General features: G+C 34.3%; 1 protein-coding gene across 4 annotated transcripts in view; it reads left to right on the forward strand.

Annotated features, from left to right (window-relative positions):
• Positions 1-18,584, forward strand: part of LOC132556938 (eyes absent homolog 1-like) — a 138,987-nt gene extending 120,403 nt beyond the window's left edge. For 3 of the 4 annotated variants that reach the window (XM_060221392.1, XM_060221390.1, XM_060221393.1), the window contains 7 exons: positions 4,542-4,631; positions 8,829-8,887; positions 11,963-12,123; positions 12,555-12,669; positions 12,979-13,100; positions 13,318-13,418; positions 13,880-18,584. In XM_060221392.1, the coding sequence (XP_060077375.1) occupies positions 4,542-4,631; positions 8,829-8,887; positions 11,963-12,123; positions 12,555-12,669; positions 12,979-13,100; positions 13,318-13,418; positions 13,880-13,960 (729 nt within the window). In that variant the 3' untranslated portion in view covers positions 13,961-18,584. Of the gene's footprint in view, positions 1-4,541; positions 4,632-8,828; positions 8,888-11,962; positions 12,124-12,179; positions 12,335-12,554; positions 12,670-12,978; positions 13,101-13,317; positions 13,419-13,879 lie in introns of all 4 variants that reach the window. The other variant, XM_060221391.1, reaches the window with a different exon arrangement.
• The last annotated feature ends 2,843 nt before the right edge of the window (positions 18,585-21,427 follow it).

Raw genomic sequence — 21,427 nt, forward strand, 5'->3', positions numbered from 1 at the left:
CAAAATAATTTCTCATTAAAAAGATATGAAATTTTAAAAATTGATTGAAATATCAAATTTACGCTAAATAAATCAGACTTTTTTAAATGGACAAAATTTTTAAATTCATGTTCTTTTTCTGTTTCAATGATTAATGTTCATCTTTTATCGAAATTATCTTTGTAACTTAACTCTTCAAAACACAAATGTTTTAGATCATTTCTGGCAATAATTTTCTAAATATTTTTGAATTTGTATAATGAATAATTATTGATATGCTTTTATAATACTGAAATTTTGCTTTTGCTTAGAAAATGTATGAGCCTGATTGCTTTGTTTATTCAGGTTCATGAGGTCAGGAAGTAAATTGTTAGCCTAGCTGACATTGAATTATGCTTTTGTTCAGAGTTTGGTCGTAAATTGAAGGCATAAATTACCTGTGTTGATCTTGATGTTTGTAAGTTTGGCAGGAAATTGTCATCCCGACTTGTGTTGATCTTGATGTTTGTAAGTTTGGCAGGAAATTGTCATCCCGACTTGTGTTGATCTTGATGTTTGTAAGTTTGGCAGGAAATTGTCAGCCCGACTTGTGTTGATCTTGATGTTTGTAAGTTTGGCAGGAAATTGTCAGCCCGACTTGTGTTGATCTTGATGTTTGTAAGTTTGGCAGGAAATTGTCATCCTGACTTGTGTTGATCTTGGTGTTTGTAAGTTTGGCAGGAAATTGTCATCCCGACTTGTGTTGATCTTGATGTTTGTAAGTTTGGCAGGAAATTGTCATCCCGACTTGTGTTGATCTTGGTGTTTGTAAGTTTGGCAGGAAATTGTCATCCCGACTTGTGTTGATCTTGATGTTTGTAAGTTTGGCAGGAAATTGTCATCCCGACTTGTGTTGATCTTGGTGTTTGTAAGTTTGGCAGGAAATTGTCATCCCGACTTGTGTTGATCTTGATGTTTGTAAGTTTGGCAGGAAATTGTCATCCCGACTTGTGTTGATCTTGGTGTTTGTAAGTTTGGCAGGAAATTGTCATCCCGACTTGTGTTGATCTTGGTGTTTGTAAGTTTGACAGGAAATTGTCATCCCGACTTGTGTTGATCTTGGTGTTTGTAAGTTTGGCAGGAAATTGTCATCCCGACTTGTGTTGATCTTGGTGTTTGTAAGTTTGGCAGGAAATTGTCATCCCGACTTGTGTTGATCTTGATGTTTGTAAGTTTGACAGGAAATTGTCATCCCGACTTGTGTTGATCTTGATGTTTGTAAGTTGTACATGAAATTGTCATCCCGACTTGTGTTGATCTTGGTGTTTGTAAGTTTGGCAGGAAATTGTCATCCCGACTTGTGTTGATCTTGATGTTTGTAAGTTTGGCAGGAAATTGTCATCCCGACTTGTGTTGATCTTGGTGTTTGTAAGTTTGGCAGGAAATTGTCATCCCGACTTGTGTTGATCTTGATGTTTGTAAGTTTGGCAGGAAATTGTCATCCCGACTTGTGTTGATCTTGGTGTTTGTAAGTTTGGCAGGAAATTGTCATCCCGAGTTGTGTTGCCTTGATGTTTGTAAGTTGTACATGAAATTGTCATCCTGACTTGTGTTGATCTTGATGTTTGTAAGTTTGACAGGAAATTGTCATCCCGACTTGTGTTGATCTTGGTGTTTGTAAGTTTGACAGGAAATTGTCATCCCGACTTGCGTTTATCTTGATGTTTGTAAGTTGTACAGGAAAATGTTATCATGACTAATGTGTTGATTTTTAATGTTTTGAGGTACAGTAATAACTTGTCCTAAATCTTATTTATTTTCATGTTTTGAAGTAGTAAATGGTTGTCCATGCTCTAGTTGACTCGGCTGTTTTTGAGGTTGGGTTGTAAATCGTTTGCAGACAGCCATTCACTGGCTGTCGTTATTGATGTGTTACAATGTTTGCCATGATAAGGTCGTCCATCTGCAGGAGCTTACCCTACTAATCTTCACTATAGTTTATTTACCATCAATATAATCGATGAAATAGTTTTATGTTGGTAGTATAGACAAGTCACTTTATGTGAGCTCTGCTGACTTGTTTCCAATGCATTACCAATGCTGGCGAAAGCATGGAGGCTGAATGCTGGCACAAGTCGTCTGCTTTTAATCTGCGGGAACATGGACCTTTTACATCATTCAATGTAAATATTAAACAGCGTTTTGACTTATGATCGGACCTGAAGCAACCATTGACATTAATGACGATTTATTCTGTGGGTTTAATGAAATTTTCAACGATTTTCGCCAATGAAAGTCTGCTGCATGGTTGATTACGCCCTGAATTGCTGGGGAACCAATTCATTTGGTGTTGGTGATGGAGAGACTGGTTCGTCTTGGTACTGACAGCGGCCCCTAGGGACGACTGTACTAATTGAAAAACAAAATTGGCAGGGCAGTGCATGTTTAACTTGGCAGAGGTTTTCTAGAGAAAAAATAATTTGTCTGTTACTTTTGTCAGATTACAAAGATGTTAAAACAAAACACGTATTTGGCTGTAGTGGTGACGGCAAACAGATTGTTCTCACTTCGACAAAAGTTGAGAGATCTGCTGTATGATTGGTCAGAGGTAGTCTCCCTTGGAAGTACACAGTGTTGAGAGATTCCTATCAAAATGATTGGTTTAGTGAAACTGACATGCGGAAAATTGAAGAAATTAGCTGTAAGATAAAACGAAATTCAGTTTCAATCTGTGCCTCATGTAAAACCGGAATGCTTTATAAATCAGACAGTCTACAGTTAGGTACAGAGATTTGAAGCAAGATGCTTATATGTAGACAATTGTATTGTGACATTTATACATGTGTTAAAACATTTTAAGATCAAGATTCTAGTAAGTCTGATGGTACTTACAATTTAGAATCTGTTGCACTAGATACAGGATACAAATTATTGACTATTTGTATGAATATACATTACCATTCATCTGAGTTTTCACAAAAGTACAAAATTGGACCTTAATGTCAATTGTTTACACTATAAATAGATGTCAGTGGTTCCAAACAGCCGTAACTGTTAATTGTGACAGCTTCTGTCCTGTAGGTGTTTGGCACCGATGGATTTGTCAGTGTTGTCAGTATAGATGCCCATTTCTATAGCCCCCAGACCTCCCATTTTAGCCGAGTTTTGGTTGGCACAGGCGGCCATCGTTAGAAGGAGACAGACTGTCAGTCAAGAAGGTGTTGTTACTCCCCTCCTGCCTCATCAGAGAGCTATACCCCCTCCTCCCTCTTTGCCACTGACCCCCCTCCTCTTTTCTTCTCACCAGTGGAGCCCACCATTAGGTCTCACACTCTGTAGCATCAATCTAGAAATAAATTGAGTAACGTTCATTTGTCTATTCATGCTACAGACGTTACTGAGTCTTCTGAGAATTATCTTCTCTAATTAGATTTTCCTTCTCAGTCAATCAAAGTTTATACACACTTCTCCTGGTCTCTTGACCGGTGACTGTTTTAATACCCAGAACAACCACATCTTTGTGTCAATGTTACAATTCTCCGGAGTCTCTCAAGTGCTACAGAAAAACCACATCTCAGATACGAGCAGCTTTTCACTAATCCCCTATTGCCTTTTCGAAACAGCAACGCCATCTTTCTTCATTTGTCAACTATTCCTTCCCCAGAGCAGTGTATTAGCAGAGATGTGGCTTAGAAAAATAGGCGAACAGGGTGAGAAAGCCACGGCAATGGTCCGCGGCTGTCATTGTCATATGGATAGCTGTAGATCTTAGCTTGATGATCAAGTCAGAATAATTTTGATTGTGACACGCAAATTAAAACTGTCTGTTGACAGTTCCATGAAGCTTTAATTATAGCATTTTTTTCCCTTCTTCACTGAAGAGTTCCCTGTAATTATAATTACAGGGGGAAAATAGAATGAGGATTAACTGATTAGTGAGGGTGGAGACACACTTGGAGAGGGGTGTGGGTGGGGTGTGTTTGTCTAGTTTGGCTTGCATCCATATCAGCAAGTATATTCAACTTTCATATTTGTAAATAAAAATTGTTTTGAACTGTGTCAAAATCTAAATCTGCAAAATTGTGTGCCAGTTTTCCATATCTGAATTGAATTGTAAACAACATAGTCGACCTAGTAAGAACACAGAACAAATAGAGTTTAAGTAATTTAGAATGTGTTTTTGAAATTCTCAAACACTGGTCGAAATAGACATATGTTTTTGTTTATTTAGTCTGAAACTTTGATGGATGGGATTTTGAAAAAGAAAAAAATTTTATGGTGCATGTTGTTTCAAGTGAAGGGGCAGTTATTGGGTTTGAAATAGGGTAATGGTAATGTTTCAACTGTTAGACTTTCCATTGTTTTGAAATAAAGGCTAATTGTCAAGAAATAAAATTCAACAGATAGCGTGACCTGTCCATATGGAGATTTTGCATGCTCCAATGTTAAAATTGTTGTAGGTCCTTTTAAAGCATGTAAATATATTAAGATATATTGTCTGATATCTTTTTTGTGTTTCAAATCATACATACCTTTTGTATGGAGAATTTACTTACATGTGTGTATATTTTTCAATATTTCAGGACCCGCCCTCTTCTGTGTCACTTGGTCTACGTATGGAAGAGATGATATTCAACTTAGCGGATACACATCTATTTTTCAATGATTTAGAGGTAAGATGATGATGATGATGATGATGATGATGATGATGAAGAAGACAACTTGTATTGAAAGAATTTTGTGAGCTTTATGCTTTCAAATGGTTTAAGTTTCAATGAATTCATTTTTAAGATATTTAAGAGATTTAAAATTTTAGATAATATTTGTTTGACATGCCACTTAATGCCAAAATTACCCTGTGGTGGCCTCTACTTAAACATCCACAAAATCCTATGTGTTCAAAAATTCAGATTAACATTTATCAGCTGATCTTTATATGGGGTTCCAATGGGATTACTGATTGAAGTTAATACATTGATCAAATTGTGGGGTCCCAAGGGGGCTGTCATTTTGTAGGATGTAAATACTATCAAGGAGATCTGGCAAGCATAAATTCAATTTCAATTAATTATACAAACAGTCCCTGCTGGAACCCCTGTTAATGTAATTGAACCAATCAAGTCTAATAAAGTGTTATATATGACACGAAACTAGTTTGATAAGAAATCTACCAATAACTATGATATGTTAATGGACAGCTTGTCCACTGTGGTCACTCCCACTGGTCAAGTCCAAACCAGGCCAAATTCCCAGCTGGTCGGTTTTTGGCAGTCTAACAAGAGAGTGACCTATGGTCAGAATTATTTAATGAGAAACATAGGGTTCTATGTCCAAATTGAGTTAAGGCTGGGCATGTCTTTGGAGACTGAACACTTACTGACCATTGTGGCAGGACCGAGCTTGACCACTGCTTGTCCTCCCCAATGGTCAGTGTCAAACTCAACCAGAAAATTGAATTGGAAAAGTGTCAAAACTGCAGGCATGTTTTATGTAAATTTTACTTGTATTACATGAAATCTTCTCCTGTTGAAAGATTTGAAAACAAAAAATATAGCCATATTTGATATCAGACTTTCATCTGTTTTAGTCTTCAAACATTGATAATTGAATTTTGATTAAAATTATGAAAACATTAAAAAATTTCCCCTTTCATCTTTCACTTAAACTTAATAATCAAATGAGGACTGGTGTTTTTTGTTTCGTTTTAGCTTAACCATTATCACAGAATGGTTTCAATTATTCTATGTATCCATGAGAAAACAATATATATATTTTGATTTATTTTGATAGGTTTATCACAGATCAGCTAACAATATCAGTAAATACGAGTTAATAAAATAACCAACAAAACCAAATTTAGAAACAGGAAGTTTCAGATGTTATAAAAAAAATTAAAAAAAAAAAATTTAAGCTGACACTACTTTGAATACACAATACATCACACTATGTTTATTTTCATATTTTTGATGAAAATATTTAATTCAACACTTGATTACAAGTAGAATGTCATTGTTTTTTTCACCATAAAACCATTTATCAGATCTGCATTCCATAAAAGTTTTGTTGAAGTAAATCATTTGAAATATATAAGACATATTTCTTGGACCCCTGCTACGAAGACCCGTTCAGTTTCTTTCAAACCTGTTTTCATTGTAAAATTGGATATTGACTGAATGGAAAGACAACATGTTTTTACTGGTCTGCTATTTCAAACAGTTACTATTTGATTTCCGATTTAAAAAAATACTTAAGCCCAAGCTGTTTTTACGTGACATTTTTTTGCCAATCAGTCATCTTGTAAGTACGTATCTGTTTTAAAAGTGGCCATTGTGTTTTTTTGATCAGTCCCTTTCAGAAGCATGATAATTATTTCTTTTGTAAAGAGTGTGGGAGGGGGGAAAAAGATATGTGTCCTTTGAAAAAGGCATTTTAACTTTTCAAGGAGGGGGAAATTCCTGTGATAATTGTGTGATTACTGAAATCTCTGGGACCTTCTATAGAGTTTGAGATGCCAAGACGCCTTCACTCGAAATCATTAAAATATTTAAATTCCCCAATGTCTTTTTCACAACAGAGTGTCTGCCCCTACATCACAAGAGAGGCACAGTGAACGTCGTGTTATTAAAGAATTAGTGGGTAAATTTGTAATGTTTGTGCAGGGACACTGCCTCTGGGCCTCCTGAGCTCCCCCCTATCCTACAATAAATGGCCCGTGATCAACACCATCTCCTTGTTATGTTATTTCGCCTGCAGAAAAGTTTCCATTCGAATCCTGTTTAATTGTCTATGGTACGGTACTTTACATGTTAGTGAATCTGATCTGTTGCGATAGATTTGTGTGTACAAATTACTGTTTGACACGCTCGGATACTTTTCACTGGGTTTTAATACAATTTTATGAATTTATTTTTTGCTCATGAAATTTAGATAATTTGATGCTATTTTTTATTTCGGTGAAAAGATGGAAGTAAATTTATGGGTCATTTTATAAATTGTCTGCGAGACTTAAGAGCGATGATGAGGTTGATGGTATCTTGGATTTTAGATATATATCTGTATGATAGTAAGGTGTATGGTGGACCTTTAGTGTCCTTACCTCCGTACACAAAACAGGGCAAATTTGACACTTAATGTGAAGAATCTGACCGAATAAAGGCTGTCATTATAGACACAGGTGATGGTGGGGGAGCGGGGATTTGTGACAGCACAAGCAGATACATCTATACTGTATGATATTGGTGTTAAAATGCAGGATAGACTCTGGCTATTGACGGTTAACATATATTGGTAGGGCTGTCATTTTGTGACTCCATATATGAGAAAATTATTCTAGAATTTGTTTAACTGGGACCCCGATCTGACTTGAAACCTCTGTAAACCAGACTTCATTATGATAGGCAATTTTGTGAACAATTAAAAGTTTATGATGTGCCCATTTTCATAATCCAGCTACCTATGTAAACCTTCAGCTGGAACCCTCAATATGCTTTTACATATATTCCTTTGCAATGTAGACACATGTTTGAACTAATCTTTTGAGTTTTAGACAATTCAGTCTGTATTTCTCTGTATAATCTGGACACCTATTTTCACTGTATTGATTTCTCAATAAACCTGCATAAACTAGACACTATGAACAAAACCTTGAAGAAGGGAGCTTATGTTGTCACTGGGCCTCGCAGTAAGCGTTCATTTCTAAATATCTAGTTTTTGGTGTATGTGTTCAAAGGCATCAGTAAACTCCTATGTAAGTGTACTAGGGCACTGAGCATTGGTTCAACGGTTTCTCTGACTGTAATTATTATTTCCTGGAGTCTTTATAAATGATTTTTGAAAAAAACAGGTTTTCTTGTGGTTTTTTTTTTCAAACATTTTAGACTTTGATTATTTGTGCCAAATCTAACCTAATGTTATGTAAAGTTTTTGGTACCAGTGTTTAAAGACATTATTTCTTTTCAAAATGTCAGTGTATTGGGCTATAAATTCCAGTTGGTGAAACCACCCCCTAGTGTTAGTTTGAGATTTAGGATAAAAAATGTGGGACAAGCTTTTGTACTGTTGGCAGTTCTGTAAACCTGCATAAACTGTACATCTGTATAAACCAGACCTTCAAATAAGGCCCACTGAATTAATTTTTCTGTAAACTTGTATAATCTAGACACCTGCAAATAAAATTCCATTCATTTTTTTTCTTCATTAAGGTGAATACCCTCTCTAAACTGAATTTTGCATAATTCAGAAACCTGGGTCATCTGGTTGAACCCTTTAACAGAATTTTACATATATATTTTTCTATCCTTTTCAGTGATTTTGGTCACCGTTGTTTGGAATACAAATAAGATCTTTTGTGCTTATCTAAGGCTTAAAAAATTAAAGAATAGTACAAAATAGGTCAAAATGTTGATGAGACAGTTTTGTGATTTATAAACGACAAATGACATTTAATTAATTTCTCAATGAAGAATTTATTTCTTATATTGCACAAAAGATGGCCGATTCAAGTCATAAACAAATTAAATTTAAAGCCAGATTACAATGACAACAATCTCAAAAGTTTACACAGAAAAGGCCGCAGGACATGAGCTGAATTTTTAATATGTTGAGGAAAAAAATCACAATACAGAGAAACCAGCTTAGAGGTGTTGTTTAAGGTGGACTGTTTTTTTGTGGCAATATTTTGATGTTATTTTTCATAAATCAAATTTAAGTTCTTTTTTTCCAAGCAGATGGATTTTCTCATGTCCATTTAATAGTGTTTTTAAAAAGATTTTATTTTAAAACAGTGTTGGGAATTATTCAAATGGTATGAATTTTAAATTAAAACTTTTTTTATCATGTTCTTATTTTTGTATGTAAATTTTTTTTTGAAGGAGTGTGACCAAGTCCATATAGACGATGTATCTTCTGACGACAACGGCCAGGACCTAAGGTGAGTGACTGTAATGATAGGCACCATTCATTATCCCATACAATGATGGCAGACCCATGGAATGCTTCGCTGACTAGCTTCACCGCTAACAAATAAATGTCAGGTTTTATGTGAAGAAGATAGAGAAACTTGTCTTTTCTCTGAATATTAATCATTTTTCACCAAATTTTGTTTACACTGGTGAAAGAAAGAAAAAAGGACAGACATTGAGAAAATGAAAGAATAATAGATTTTATAGATTAGTTTGTAGGTTTGGCAGTATTACCGGTATAAATGGAAAATGTCAGCACACCGCGACTGCCATCGGTGCAGGCTGGTGTATGATGGATTGTCGTACCCCGCGGCCCAGAAGGACTCATTATTACAAGAATAGCCACCCTGATAGGAGACCGTCACCGACAGGGCTTTTTAGCTCTTCCGTTAAAGTTGTTTCCCTAGATGGCTATTAAAAACGAAGATCTACATTAAATAGATATATATATCTCTTGTCTGGTCTCTGTCCTTAATGCCAAGTTCATTCTCCAGTTCATTCTAAAATTCATTTTTTTATATTTTTTTTTAAAGATTGTTTGCTGCGATAGTTTCATTTGAAACTCACAGAAATTTTTAAAATCACAAGGTACCTTTCATCTCATCCTGTCAATAAGTCGAAAAGTTGATGTTTAGAAGCAAACATTTTTTAGACAATTATAATTTAGATGTCATTTTGCCTTCAAAACACATTTCTAAATGTATTGTTTACTTTCATTTTTGTTTCGTTGTTCGTTTTAACCTTAGAAAACCAAGATATGCTTATTTCTCTCTGCAAGTCAAATTTAAAACCAGAAAACCAGAGATAGTTAAAGATGCAAAACAAACAACGTAGTAGAAAATACTGCTTGGTTTGATAATTCAACCTATTTGATTAACATCTTCGGAAAACATAATTCTTTAAAATGAAAATGGACTTTAATTTCACTGATGATGTAGAATTCAGGTAGATAAATCATCACTGAAAGATATGGGTAGAAATCTTTGTTATCTAGAAAACTGGTTTTACTTAGGGAAACTGTTCCTGGTGCTACGTAGAAAGTTAAAAAAAAACTCAATTCTTCTCTCTTTTTTTAAAGATTTTTGTTGCGTTTAGCAAGTGTAATTCATGGTGTTTTTTTGATATGTAGAAACAAGGAGTGGGCTAATTATTGGTTTAGCGGTGATGGCTCTAGTCGTACAATGCTTTGCCCCCTCCCTCCCACCCCTAACCACCCTTCTTTTGTTGATAAGACAACACTACCTGACTGACTGGCTTTGTGAGTGCGGAGCAGGCTGAGATGGAAGCTTGCATACTTTAGCGTAGACATTCAACTCATACATCATGCCACTACAGAATATAGTACCCAAAGTCGGATGTAGACAACATTTTTCCCCTCGCCTGAACAGCACTGGGCAATTATGATTAATTCTTTCACAAGTTTCTTATACACCCTATGTGAACACTTCAAACGATCGCAGGCAGTGGTTGATAACCTCAGGTCGGACTCGAGACTGATAAGCAGACTTAGCGTTCCAAAATGTCTTGCTTTTTATGGCTTTTCTTTTGTGGAATTTTTACAGGTTTAGATGGAAGCAGGTTTTAGCCAGATGTTGTAATCTTAACTAATATTTTTTATTTCTTTTTTATCTGTTTTTATCCTTCACAAGTTCCCCCTCAGAATTTGTTGGATATTTTGTGGTTTATTTGAGGGGCGGAGTTCCATCAGTGAAATAGACATTGACGGACATGTAATGATGTTTGTACTCAATTTTAAGGACAGTCAACCCGATATTGACTGATATACAAAATGTATTCACCTTTACATACTTTCAACAAATTGACTTTTGACCTGTATAATTACTCTGATAACCAGGACATAATTATGAAACTGTTATAAGGAATGAACAAACATGACATTTTTAGTGTTAGCAATCAACAAGCATGACATATTGTGGAGGATATGACGTCACAACATTTTGATGTCACATTGGACACCCTAGATATGTCATCAAAATGCTATGATTGAAGACTTTAGTAAGTTTGATCAGACTTTTATAAGTTGTAGAGGACATCAGATAAAATTAGATTTCCTGTTAGATTGATCTTCGTAAACTTTTCGCTTTTTCTACAAAAAAAATAAATAAAAAAAACTTACAGATATGTCATTGATTCTGATGTGAGGTTTTTTTATTGAAACTTTGTAAGAAAAAAAAATAATAAGAATTAAAAAAATCATGTTTTAGGAAATGAAAATAGTGTTTTTCACATGTAATTAGAAGATATTTAATATCAATGTTGAGAATATTCCTAATTAAGTTTTCTAACTTCAAATGAAATCTTTATAATTAAGAGTGCATTAATTTAACTTTGTGACAACAATTATATAAAATCTGACAAAACCGTCCCCAACAATGATGTAGTAATATTGGATTACAAATAAAAGTCCTGCAAGGCCTTTTCCTTACTGTAATATTTTACAACTGAGTGTTTTTATACGACCGTGATTTCTGTCTAGGAATGAGGCTTTCATAATACAACTATCTTCGATAAACATCTCTTCTCTCTGTTCGTTGTTGTTTATTTTAAATGTTTGGTCTTTTATGCAACCTGGCTTTGTTGGAAACACTGTTTTGTCGATGCATTAGACAGATATGGTGACCATTATGTAGGTTGTCAAGGTCATTTAGTGGAGTATGTCATAGTACAAGATACTTGTCTACAATCCAGAAAATTCTAAATTTACTTCACTACTTGAGGGTACTTTCTTCCATGGTTTTGGGAATACAAGCCTTTCAAGTTTGACATTCACGAAATTATTTACAGAATTTATCTCTGCGTATAAAGGGTGAAAATTCTGCAAATACTTTGTGATAAATTCAGTAAATAATTTCCGTTTTTCAGACAGGTGAATGTTTGAATTTTCATTGTAATGCATTAATATCAACATACAAGTATTAAACAAAAAACTAATTGAGTTTCCCGTTTTCAGATTTTTTTTTTTCGTAATCTTAACAGAATTGTATATGAATGTGAAGTCAAAGTGAGGTTTTCTTTCCCTACAGTACCTACAACTTTGCAACAGATGGCTTCCGGGCCGCAGCAACCAACGCCAACTTGTGCCTGGCGACAGGCGTTAGGGGCGGCGTTGATTGGATGAGGAAACTTGCTTTTAGATATCGGAGGCTGAAGGAGATCTATAGTAGCTACCAAAATAACGTTGGAGGTACGATATGGTTGATTTGTTTTTCACCGATTTTCTCTCTCTCTCTTTCTCTGCAGCACGTACAACTTTGCGGCTGATGGGTTCCATGCGGCGGCTACGAACCCCAGTATACTAGCGGGGATGAGAGGGGGAGTGGATTGGATGAGAAAGCTAGCTTTTAGATACAGAAGGATAAAGGAAATGTATAATAGTTACAGAAATAACGTAGGAGGTACGATTCTTATTTCTAGATTACAATAGCATCCAATCAGATGTTACTATACTCATTTTTCTATCCAATCAGATCCCTCCATATTAGTAAACAAGTAGTACTTTTAAAATGAAAATTGATAACTTTTGATGAAAAATGTTAAGATTATTTCATGTTTTGATTTGCAGTTTGCAGGTTGTCATTAATGGGCTGTGAAACTTTTGTTATTTTGTGTTGACAGGTCTGATTGGTCCACAGAAACGGGAACAATGGTTGCAACTTCGCCAAGAGATTGAAGCAATGACAGACAACTGGCTTACACTGGCACTCAAATCACTACAAATCATCAACTCACGGTATGTTCTGTACAGAATCACAAAGAATCGTAAAGTCAGGATATTTGTCATTTAACAACCACACACATGTATCATGGGATTTTGCTCATCTCCAGAAAACGCCTCAATCTTAACTATGCTACCATCACAGATTTGGATAAAATTTGTCAGCTGGAAATAAGAAATGAAACTCTGTAAAAGGTCTTTTTACAGACTGACTTTATAAATATGTATATATATATATCAATATTGTCAGGAATATTATAGTAAGATGTTGAAGGGAAAATTTCAGAAGTGGTTATAGAGTATTGATTTTGTAACGTGTTTCAGGTCAAACTGTGTGAACGTGTTGGTGACCACTACCCAGTTAGTACCGGCGATGGCGAAAGTCCTTCTCTACGGACTTGGCGGAGTGTTCTCTATAGAAAACATATACAGTGCCACAAAGATAGGCAAGTCACTTTCTCTATTCTACCACAGCTTTCACACCAAAGTGCTTCATAAAAGTTTTTTTGTTTTCTTTATTGCTGATAATTATCGTGGGAATGAATGGTATTTTACTTATAGAATATGATGTTATATTGATACCAGTTTCTTGTGTAAGTTGTGTAAGCATGTGACCTATTATAAATAACAGTAATTAATTAACACATGTGCTATTTTCTACAGGTAAAGATAGCTGTTTTGACAGAATAGTAGCCCGATTTGGAAGGAAATGTACATATGTTGTTGTCGGTGATGGACGAGATGAGGAGCAGGCAGCTAAGCAGGTATGTAACAACACTGCATATTGGTCAATTCTAGTTTTGGAAAATAGTTATTGAATTAATTGAATAAGTGATTTAGTATTTATCACTTTTAAAAAAAGAAGATGTAATTTTTTTTTCAGCAGATTACGAAGGATTTTCCTCAGAAATTGATCATTCATTTGAAATAGGAATAATTTGTAGTAAAATTCTTCCATTTGGGACAGACATATTCAAATTTCAGTTCAAGATTTGTCTTGTACATATACACTCCATATTGAACAAATTTCACCCAAAGAATATTCATTCAGCAGGAAGCTCGAGGGGTTCAACATACAAAATCTTCCTCTACTGAACAGTAGATATAGGGGTGGGCTTATTATCAGACATGGGCTTATTGCTTGATTTAAAGGTGCAATATAAATGTACTGGATTGAAATGATGTTGATGACAATGTCGTAAATGTGGCTTTATTTTTGTTGCAGATGAATTTCCCATTCTGGCGAGTTAGTAATCATTCCGATATAGCAGCCCTTAATCACGCGCTGGAACTCAACTACCTCTAACGAAGGATTCAAATCTTAAGCCAGCATTATCATAGCCCAACCATGTCCTCAGCACTCATCATGTGTATGGACAGCTGGACAGATTCTGTTAAACTGTGAAAAACAAGCAGTTTGTGTACAGACAAATGGACATACTCTTGTTAAGACAGGCAGATGCGGATAGTTTGTACACAGACATAGACATGTTAAAATATGTATGGCAGGCAGTTTGTGTGCAGACAAACAGACAGACTTTCCTGTCAGTGTGGAAAGGGGTGACATATTTCAATGGAAAAAACGCACCCTCTGAAGCCTCTGTTGGAAAAAAATAAAAGAGACAAAAATAATTGTTTTTTTGAAGTTGTTGACGGAGTCTGTGGGAAAATTTTGGACCATTAGAAAATACCGCCTTGTTAATCCAAACCCATATCATGGATGCAGCGGAATTCTCTTTGCAGTCCCTGGCAAAGTCAACCGGGTGTAGCAACATTACTCTACCATGAATACTCAGGATGCAATGCCATATATGGCATTGGAATTGGGTAACTATAGTTTTATTGGATGTTTTTTCATGCTGTTTCGGATGTGCTACATTCGCTCCCTAGTGATATTACTGGTGCATGCTGGGACATGTTGACAGTTTGGTGCAGTGTGTTCATTCAGTGCAGACGCAATGAAGAGACTGGTTTTACACAGCCTTCGTTGGTCATGTGCCCTGTTTATTAACTAAGTCCAGAATATGTTGAACAAGGATTCACCAAAAGCAACACATTTATTAAACTGTGGGGGAAAAGGATGTGATTTGAACCACAGAAACTGTTTTATTATCGTGTGGATTTTAATCGTCTTTGCCTTGTAGAGGGCCTGTTCCAAGCCTCACTCCCAATAGAATACACCTTACAATAATGTGTACTGGATGTTTCATGGTGACCTGGTCCTGGTGCAACACTGCAAAAGGATACATTCGCTCAACAAGAGATTCCAAATCAAAACATAAGAATGACCCATCCACTATGTCGCAGTCTAATCAAGGGCCTGTACCTGCCTGAGGTTTCCTCCTTCCCCCTCTCCATTCCCCCGATCCTTGACCCACTCCATCAGCCATGACTCGTACTGGATAATGTGGAATGCGACATTGTTCATTGTTATCATGGACAAAAAGGACTGGTGACTTTATACAATTTTTTAGGGAAGAGGACATGACCAACTCACATATATAGATAGATATATATATTTAAATGTTGTGTCCTGAGGGTCAAACTACCAGACATGGTGCTTTACATCTCGCACATCATCTCCTGGTTATCAGAGTAACCTCCCCTTGTCATCACTTGGATATCTTCTTCCAGCTTTCAGAGTAATACTACTCCATGTCGTTTCCATGACATTTTTCGCTGGACATCAGACCTGCCATTGTCATCACTGCGACACCATCTACTGGTCGTCATAATTACTCGTCATTGCCAGGATGCCATGACATGCCCATGTCATCACCATGACATCATCCTATTGTCATGGCACATTCGTTATTCTCTGATCATGGATACAATATAATTATATCTCTCTTGATTGTGTACATGATTTTCTGGAGAACAGTTATTACGTTTACACATCGTTTACCCAACAGAAATCCATATCATGGTTGTTATGGTAATAGTTCGTATGTGCCTCTTGTTGGGAAAGGTGTACGATTGATTAATTCTTTTTTATGTTCAGAAGTGAGCTATTTCTGAAGAAAATGTGATGTATTTTGTGTACTTTATGTCAAATATAAAATTTGCTGTGAAATGTGTAGGTCATACCTAGAACAAGAAGTTCTACAAACACATGTATCCTCAGATTTATATTTTATTGAAAGGATTCCATTTTGTAAACCTCTTTTTAAAAAGATTTGTTTCTATAAATGTGAAAAATGGATCTATGATATTTAAACCAGAAATGTTACAAAGAATACAAGTACTCAATACATTTACAGCTAAATTATAATAGCTTTGCATTTAAAATTTCAAAAAGGAGAGATTTACATGTAACAATATTCTGTAATATGATGGTGTTTTCATTGACATTATGAAGGTAGTACCCAAAAAAATGGCAGCCATTTCAGTAGACATTTTCAGATTTCCATAACTTCTCTGTGTATAAAAAATGTTCTATACTTCATACTTAAAATCTTTTATCAGCCATTTCAGTACAGACATTTTCAGATTTCCGGAACTTCTCTGTGTATAAAAAATGTTCTATACTTCATACTTAAAATCTTTTATCTCAATGGTTTTAGAGCTTTAATAATTTTTTTATAACTAAAAAAGAAATGTTTTACTTATATAATCCTTAATATATTTTAAGTGTTTTTTTTTACTCAAAGCATCCGTCTGAGACCAAAGAATTTTAAATCAATTGAAGCATTCTCCTTGTATAAGGTATTTTTTTTTATGATTAAATGGCAGATTCTTTCGCAGGTCGCCAAGATGTTTATACACAGCACAAATGGTTGTTAACAAAGTCTCTAGTGACAGGAAATTTGACAATTGCAGATACTGCATGAAGAAAGATACGGAATTTTCTTAGAAATACAGCATATATATTTTTGGCTTATGACTTTGTATATGAATGAATTAAAGTATGTATATATTTAAGAAATACTTTTTTTTTTTTTTTTGAAAAAGAAGCATTTAAAGGAGAGAAGATACTGTTGAGAATCATTTTGACTATTGAAAGTATACTTAAGTTTACTTGAGATTTAATGGATATCTTTATTAGAAATATCTTGTTTACCAATTATGGTATTTTACCTTTCTGATAATTGTTTTGCATTCCCTTTCTGATAATTGTTGGAATTGATAGTTTTGGTAAATTTTAGAGTTTATTTGGAGTTTTCTTAAAGAAAATAATGGAATGCACCTTTGCCTATGTAGAAAAAATTGGTAAATTATCTCCATCTGTTATTTTTATAATAAATGGATATTTACATTTCAGATAAATATTAGAACTAATTATATAACCATTCTGATATATTGTGGAATTTCAATTTGTTGATGACATGAAGCAGTAATTTTGTTTTTGACATGATAACAATATACTTTGAAACAGGGATTTTTGTTTTACAACAATTTTTTTCTCAGTATTCAATGCACACGACAATCAAAAAAAAAGAGCTTTACGGGGATGGGGAAAACTTCTCAATGTACCTGACATCAAATTGTATAACAAATATCTTTGTTATTTAAGGAACTTTAATTTGTGTAGGTCTTTAAATAGCAACCAGTTGATAAGTCTGCTGAAAAGTTTACCACTCAAATTGTCAAATTCTGTCAGCAAAGTGAACTTCAAGTGTTGGTCAGAAATCTGTATCTATAAATAGATTGATTTTTTGAGTTTTACGAAATTGAAGAAAAAACTTTTTCTTTCTCCCCCTCCCCCTCCCAAATCAGCAGTCAATAATTGATATTAAATAACAAATGTAATTTCATGATATATTTAACTTTTTTTGTACATTGTTGACCAAACTTACCTAAATGAACTTTTGAACATTTATTTATTTGAATGGCATAACAATTGTCAAATGTTACATTTTGAATATTAAACTTCAAAACAGAATTTTAACAGAATTAAGATAACTTTCTAGAGTGTCTTTTGAAGAATAGGTCACAATTAGCCATCAATGTCAATTCTTTTATATAAAAAAAGCAAAGCTGGATTGATATTTCAACATCCAAAATATTTCATAAAATAGAGAACGCAAGGAAATAAAAATTAAATAATTAGATATTGATGTTTTCAGATTTTTCATCTGTTTGCTTATTGTATATGAATATAAGATTTTGTGTGATGAAATCAGCACACATATTTATAAGTGGTTTTGCACAAAAATAATATATTTATACATGTAATTCTGAATTATTGCAGTTGTCCAGACAACCATACTTCTGTTTGTTTTGTAAATGCCCTTTAATAGTCTTATCGACAGTATTTTCGTTACCGTATATTTCCTTTAATAAGCCCATGTCCTACTTTAATCTGTTATTTGTCTGTCCCGCCCTCCTTCCACTGCGATAACCAGGTTTTATTCATGACTGTACTTTCAGAATATATTGTTCTTCCATCAGTGCAGTACACCAAAATATAATAGGTCTATGTAGTACCAAATTTAACCTGGTTTTGGGAATGGGACACCCCAGGCTTATTACAGGTCTAGAACATTATATGTTCAAGGCTAAGGTTTGTGTGAAATTTTATATGAAGCCTAACCAAAGAAATTATTATAAATACTCTCACAGAAATATTGTGGCCAATTCTGGCTATACCTATTTAGTGGTTATTATTTTTTTCTGTTTTCAACTGTAAAATGTCAAATTTTTGTCTTACACATAATTTTCATTGTCCAATCAGATTTGAGATGTTTTTAATCATTAATGACAAAAAAAATATGCTTTTATTTCATGAATAAACAATATCATTGTAATACACTGTCTTTGATTGGTCAAATTTGTTTTCATTGGTCCAATGAAATCCCCTGTTCTATGGGGCTGGCCATCCATTGTTAAGTATGGTGTATATGTTGTAATGTATGAATGGTGTGTGTGTCTCATGGAGACACATATGTACTACAGTTATGTCACCAATAAAGACAGATGTATGAATGTGATTTCGTCTTTTTTCTTGTTCATTATACAAACACCTATCATATAGTCAAACCTGGTAAAGAGTCCATCTCTGAGGTCACCTGTGATAACAGCCATTGTTTTTTTCCCCGAATCCTGAATCCCCATATCTGTCATTTCCATAATGAAAGAACTTTAATGGCACAAAAATTGTAAGAGACCACTCTTAAAAGAAAATCTTTTTTATGGTACAGTTGGGTGATTGCAAAACCTTACATGGTGTGTGCCAATGTCTGTGTGATGTGCGCATGATAGGAAAATTGGATGAAATAAGTTGTCGCACATTTTTGCACATGTTGTGTAGTTCTATTGATATCAATTTAGAAAATGACTTCTAAATATATAAGAATACATCTAAGTATATTTCCTTATTAAGACAATATATAGGTTTGACACCTGTTTATATATCCGATACACATCGAATAGTGTAGATACATGTAATTTTTACTGTTTTGTTTACAAAGAGCCACACATGACCAACCTCAGCGTACGGACACAAATTATATTTGTAAACATTAAATTGACGTCTCCTTTTGTCTCGGCAATGAATCATCTAAAATCTCAAACGGTCAAAAGGGAAATTTTCATTACTTCTGTATTACTCTTATTTTTCATTCATTTTGTAAAAAAAATATTTATTCATGTAAAATGTGATTGTTATATGGGCGACCCAGCCGGTAGGGATCCTGACTTGTTGCGTATATACCAGTATACAGGTAATGCAGGTCCAGTGTTATTTTGAAAACAGTCAAAATAAAAATTACTTTTATAATCACAGATCAATCTTAATGTGCGTGTATTTGCTATTTAGAAATACCATCACAAATTTTTCGTTTAGTTTTTAATCCATAATATAAACTAACCATTTTTGAAAAATCACCCAAAATGTACAATTCTGTCACACAGTTGTGCGCATGATACTGTATCGTGCGTGTGTGTGCACCAAGATTTTTGTATGTGCGTTACCACTATTGTAATAATTTTCATGTTATTAAACCTGTATTAAGAGACCACCAGCAATTAAAGATCACTCTTTAGAAAACTTTCTCATCCTGAAATAGATATCTGCGACTGTATTACAACACCATCTGTTTTAAGGGACCACTATATGGAGTCCCCGACAGTGGTCTCTTTATACAAGTTTGATTGTGTATATTGAGACTGTTCATTAAATAAAACCTAATTTCAATGAGTACAAGATATTTTATTTCACAAAATGATAATACATGCACTGTACCAAAATCCTTTTATTGAAATGGAAAGCTAACACTGCACACCTAGAACAGGTCATAATTCACAGAAAGAAATCTTTATGTGTCCAAAATATCTTTCTATGAATAATAAAAAATCCCATCAATTAAAAATAAGTTACATTAAAGGTACATAATGTAGCACCATAAAATTTTGGTGCATTTGTCACTTACGTCAAGTTTGTGAAATGATGAATTAACGCATCAGTGATCATTTCTATATATTAACAATATTCATTCTGAAGAAGAAATATGATGGAAAAGAATATGGGATGTAGAATTGAAAAACATAAAATATTACACTGCAGAATCAACATACATGGCTGAGAATTAAAGATGGTAAATGCAGATGAACTGAAATGTCCAAAGTCACAAAAATTAGAGCCACCGTCAGTTACAAGTTTGTTGGTCGATTAGTGGGGTGCTGTATGTTTAGTAAAAATACCAAAATGTATTCAAGGCAATGAAATAAAAGATATTTGTGGAAGTACATACGTAGTTTCAATAACATACCCAATCACAACCAGTAAGAGGGCTATTTATTGGTCTAATTTTGCTTGGAAGTGTGAGGCTTCAAGAATTATTTTTATGATTTTCACCCCTGAAGTACAAAAATGGGGTTTGCTTTTAAATTATGGTTAGATATTACTTTACTATAACATTCAGTTGATGCAAGGGCTTACTTGTCGGTTCAGTTCAAATATTTCTCTGTACTTTATTGCACCCCAATATTTATGATGATTCTGTCCTCGTGCTTGACTTAACATTTAGAATATTACTTTTCTTGTGATTGGCCAAAAATTCAGAATATCTCTGTTTGAGTAATTAGTCATATCCACCTGACTGAATAAATAATAAGATTTATTTTCCTGTGATTGGCCCAACATTCAGGATATTTATCTTCTGATTGACCCAACATTCAGGACATTTATCTTCTCATGATTGGCCCAACATTCAGGATATTTATCTTCTGATTGGCCCAACATTCAGGATATCTATCTTCTGATTGGCTCAACATTCAGGATATATATCTTCTCATGATTGGCCCAACATTCAGGACATTTATCTCCTGATGATTGACTCAACATTCAGGATATTTATCTTCTCATGATTGACTCAACATTCAGGATATTTATCTTCTCATGATTGACTCAACATTCAGGATATTTATCGTCTGATTGACTCAACATTCAGGATATTTATCTCCTCGTGATTGACTCAACATTCAGGATATTTATCTTCTCATGATTGACTCAACATTCAGGATATTTATCGTCTCATGATTGACTCAACATTCAGGATATATATCTCCTCATGATTGACTCAACATTCAGGATATTTATCTCCTCATGATTGACTCAACATTCAGGATATTTATCTTCTCATGATTGACTCAACATTCAGGATATTTATCTTCTCATGATTGGCCCAACATTCAGGATATTTATCGTCTGATTGACTCAACATTCAGGATATTTATCTCCTCGTGATTGGCCCAACATTCAGGATATTTATCTCTTCGTGATTGGCCCAACATTCAGGATATTTATCTTCTCATGATTGGCCCAACATTCAGG

Source organism: Ylistrum balloti, unplaced genomic scaffold, assembly GCF_031769215.1.
Source record: "Ylistrum balloti isolate Yb309-2 unplaced genomic scaffold, AGI_CSIRO_Ybal_v1 Utg370612, whole genome shotgun sequence".
NCBI lineage: Eukaryota > Metazoa > Mollusca > Bivalvia > Pectinida > Pectinidae > Ylistrum > Ylistrum balloti.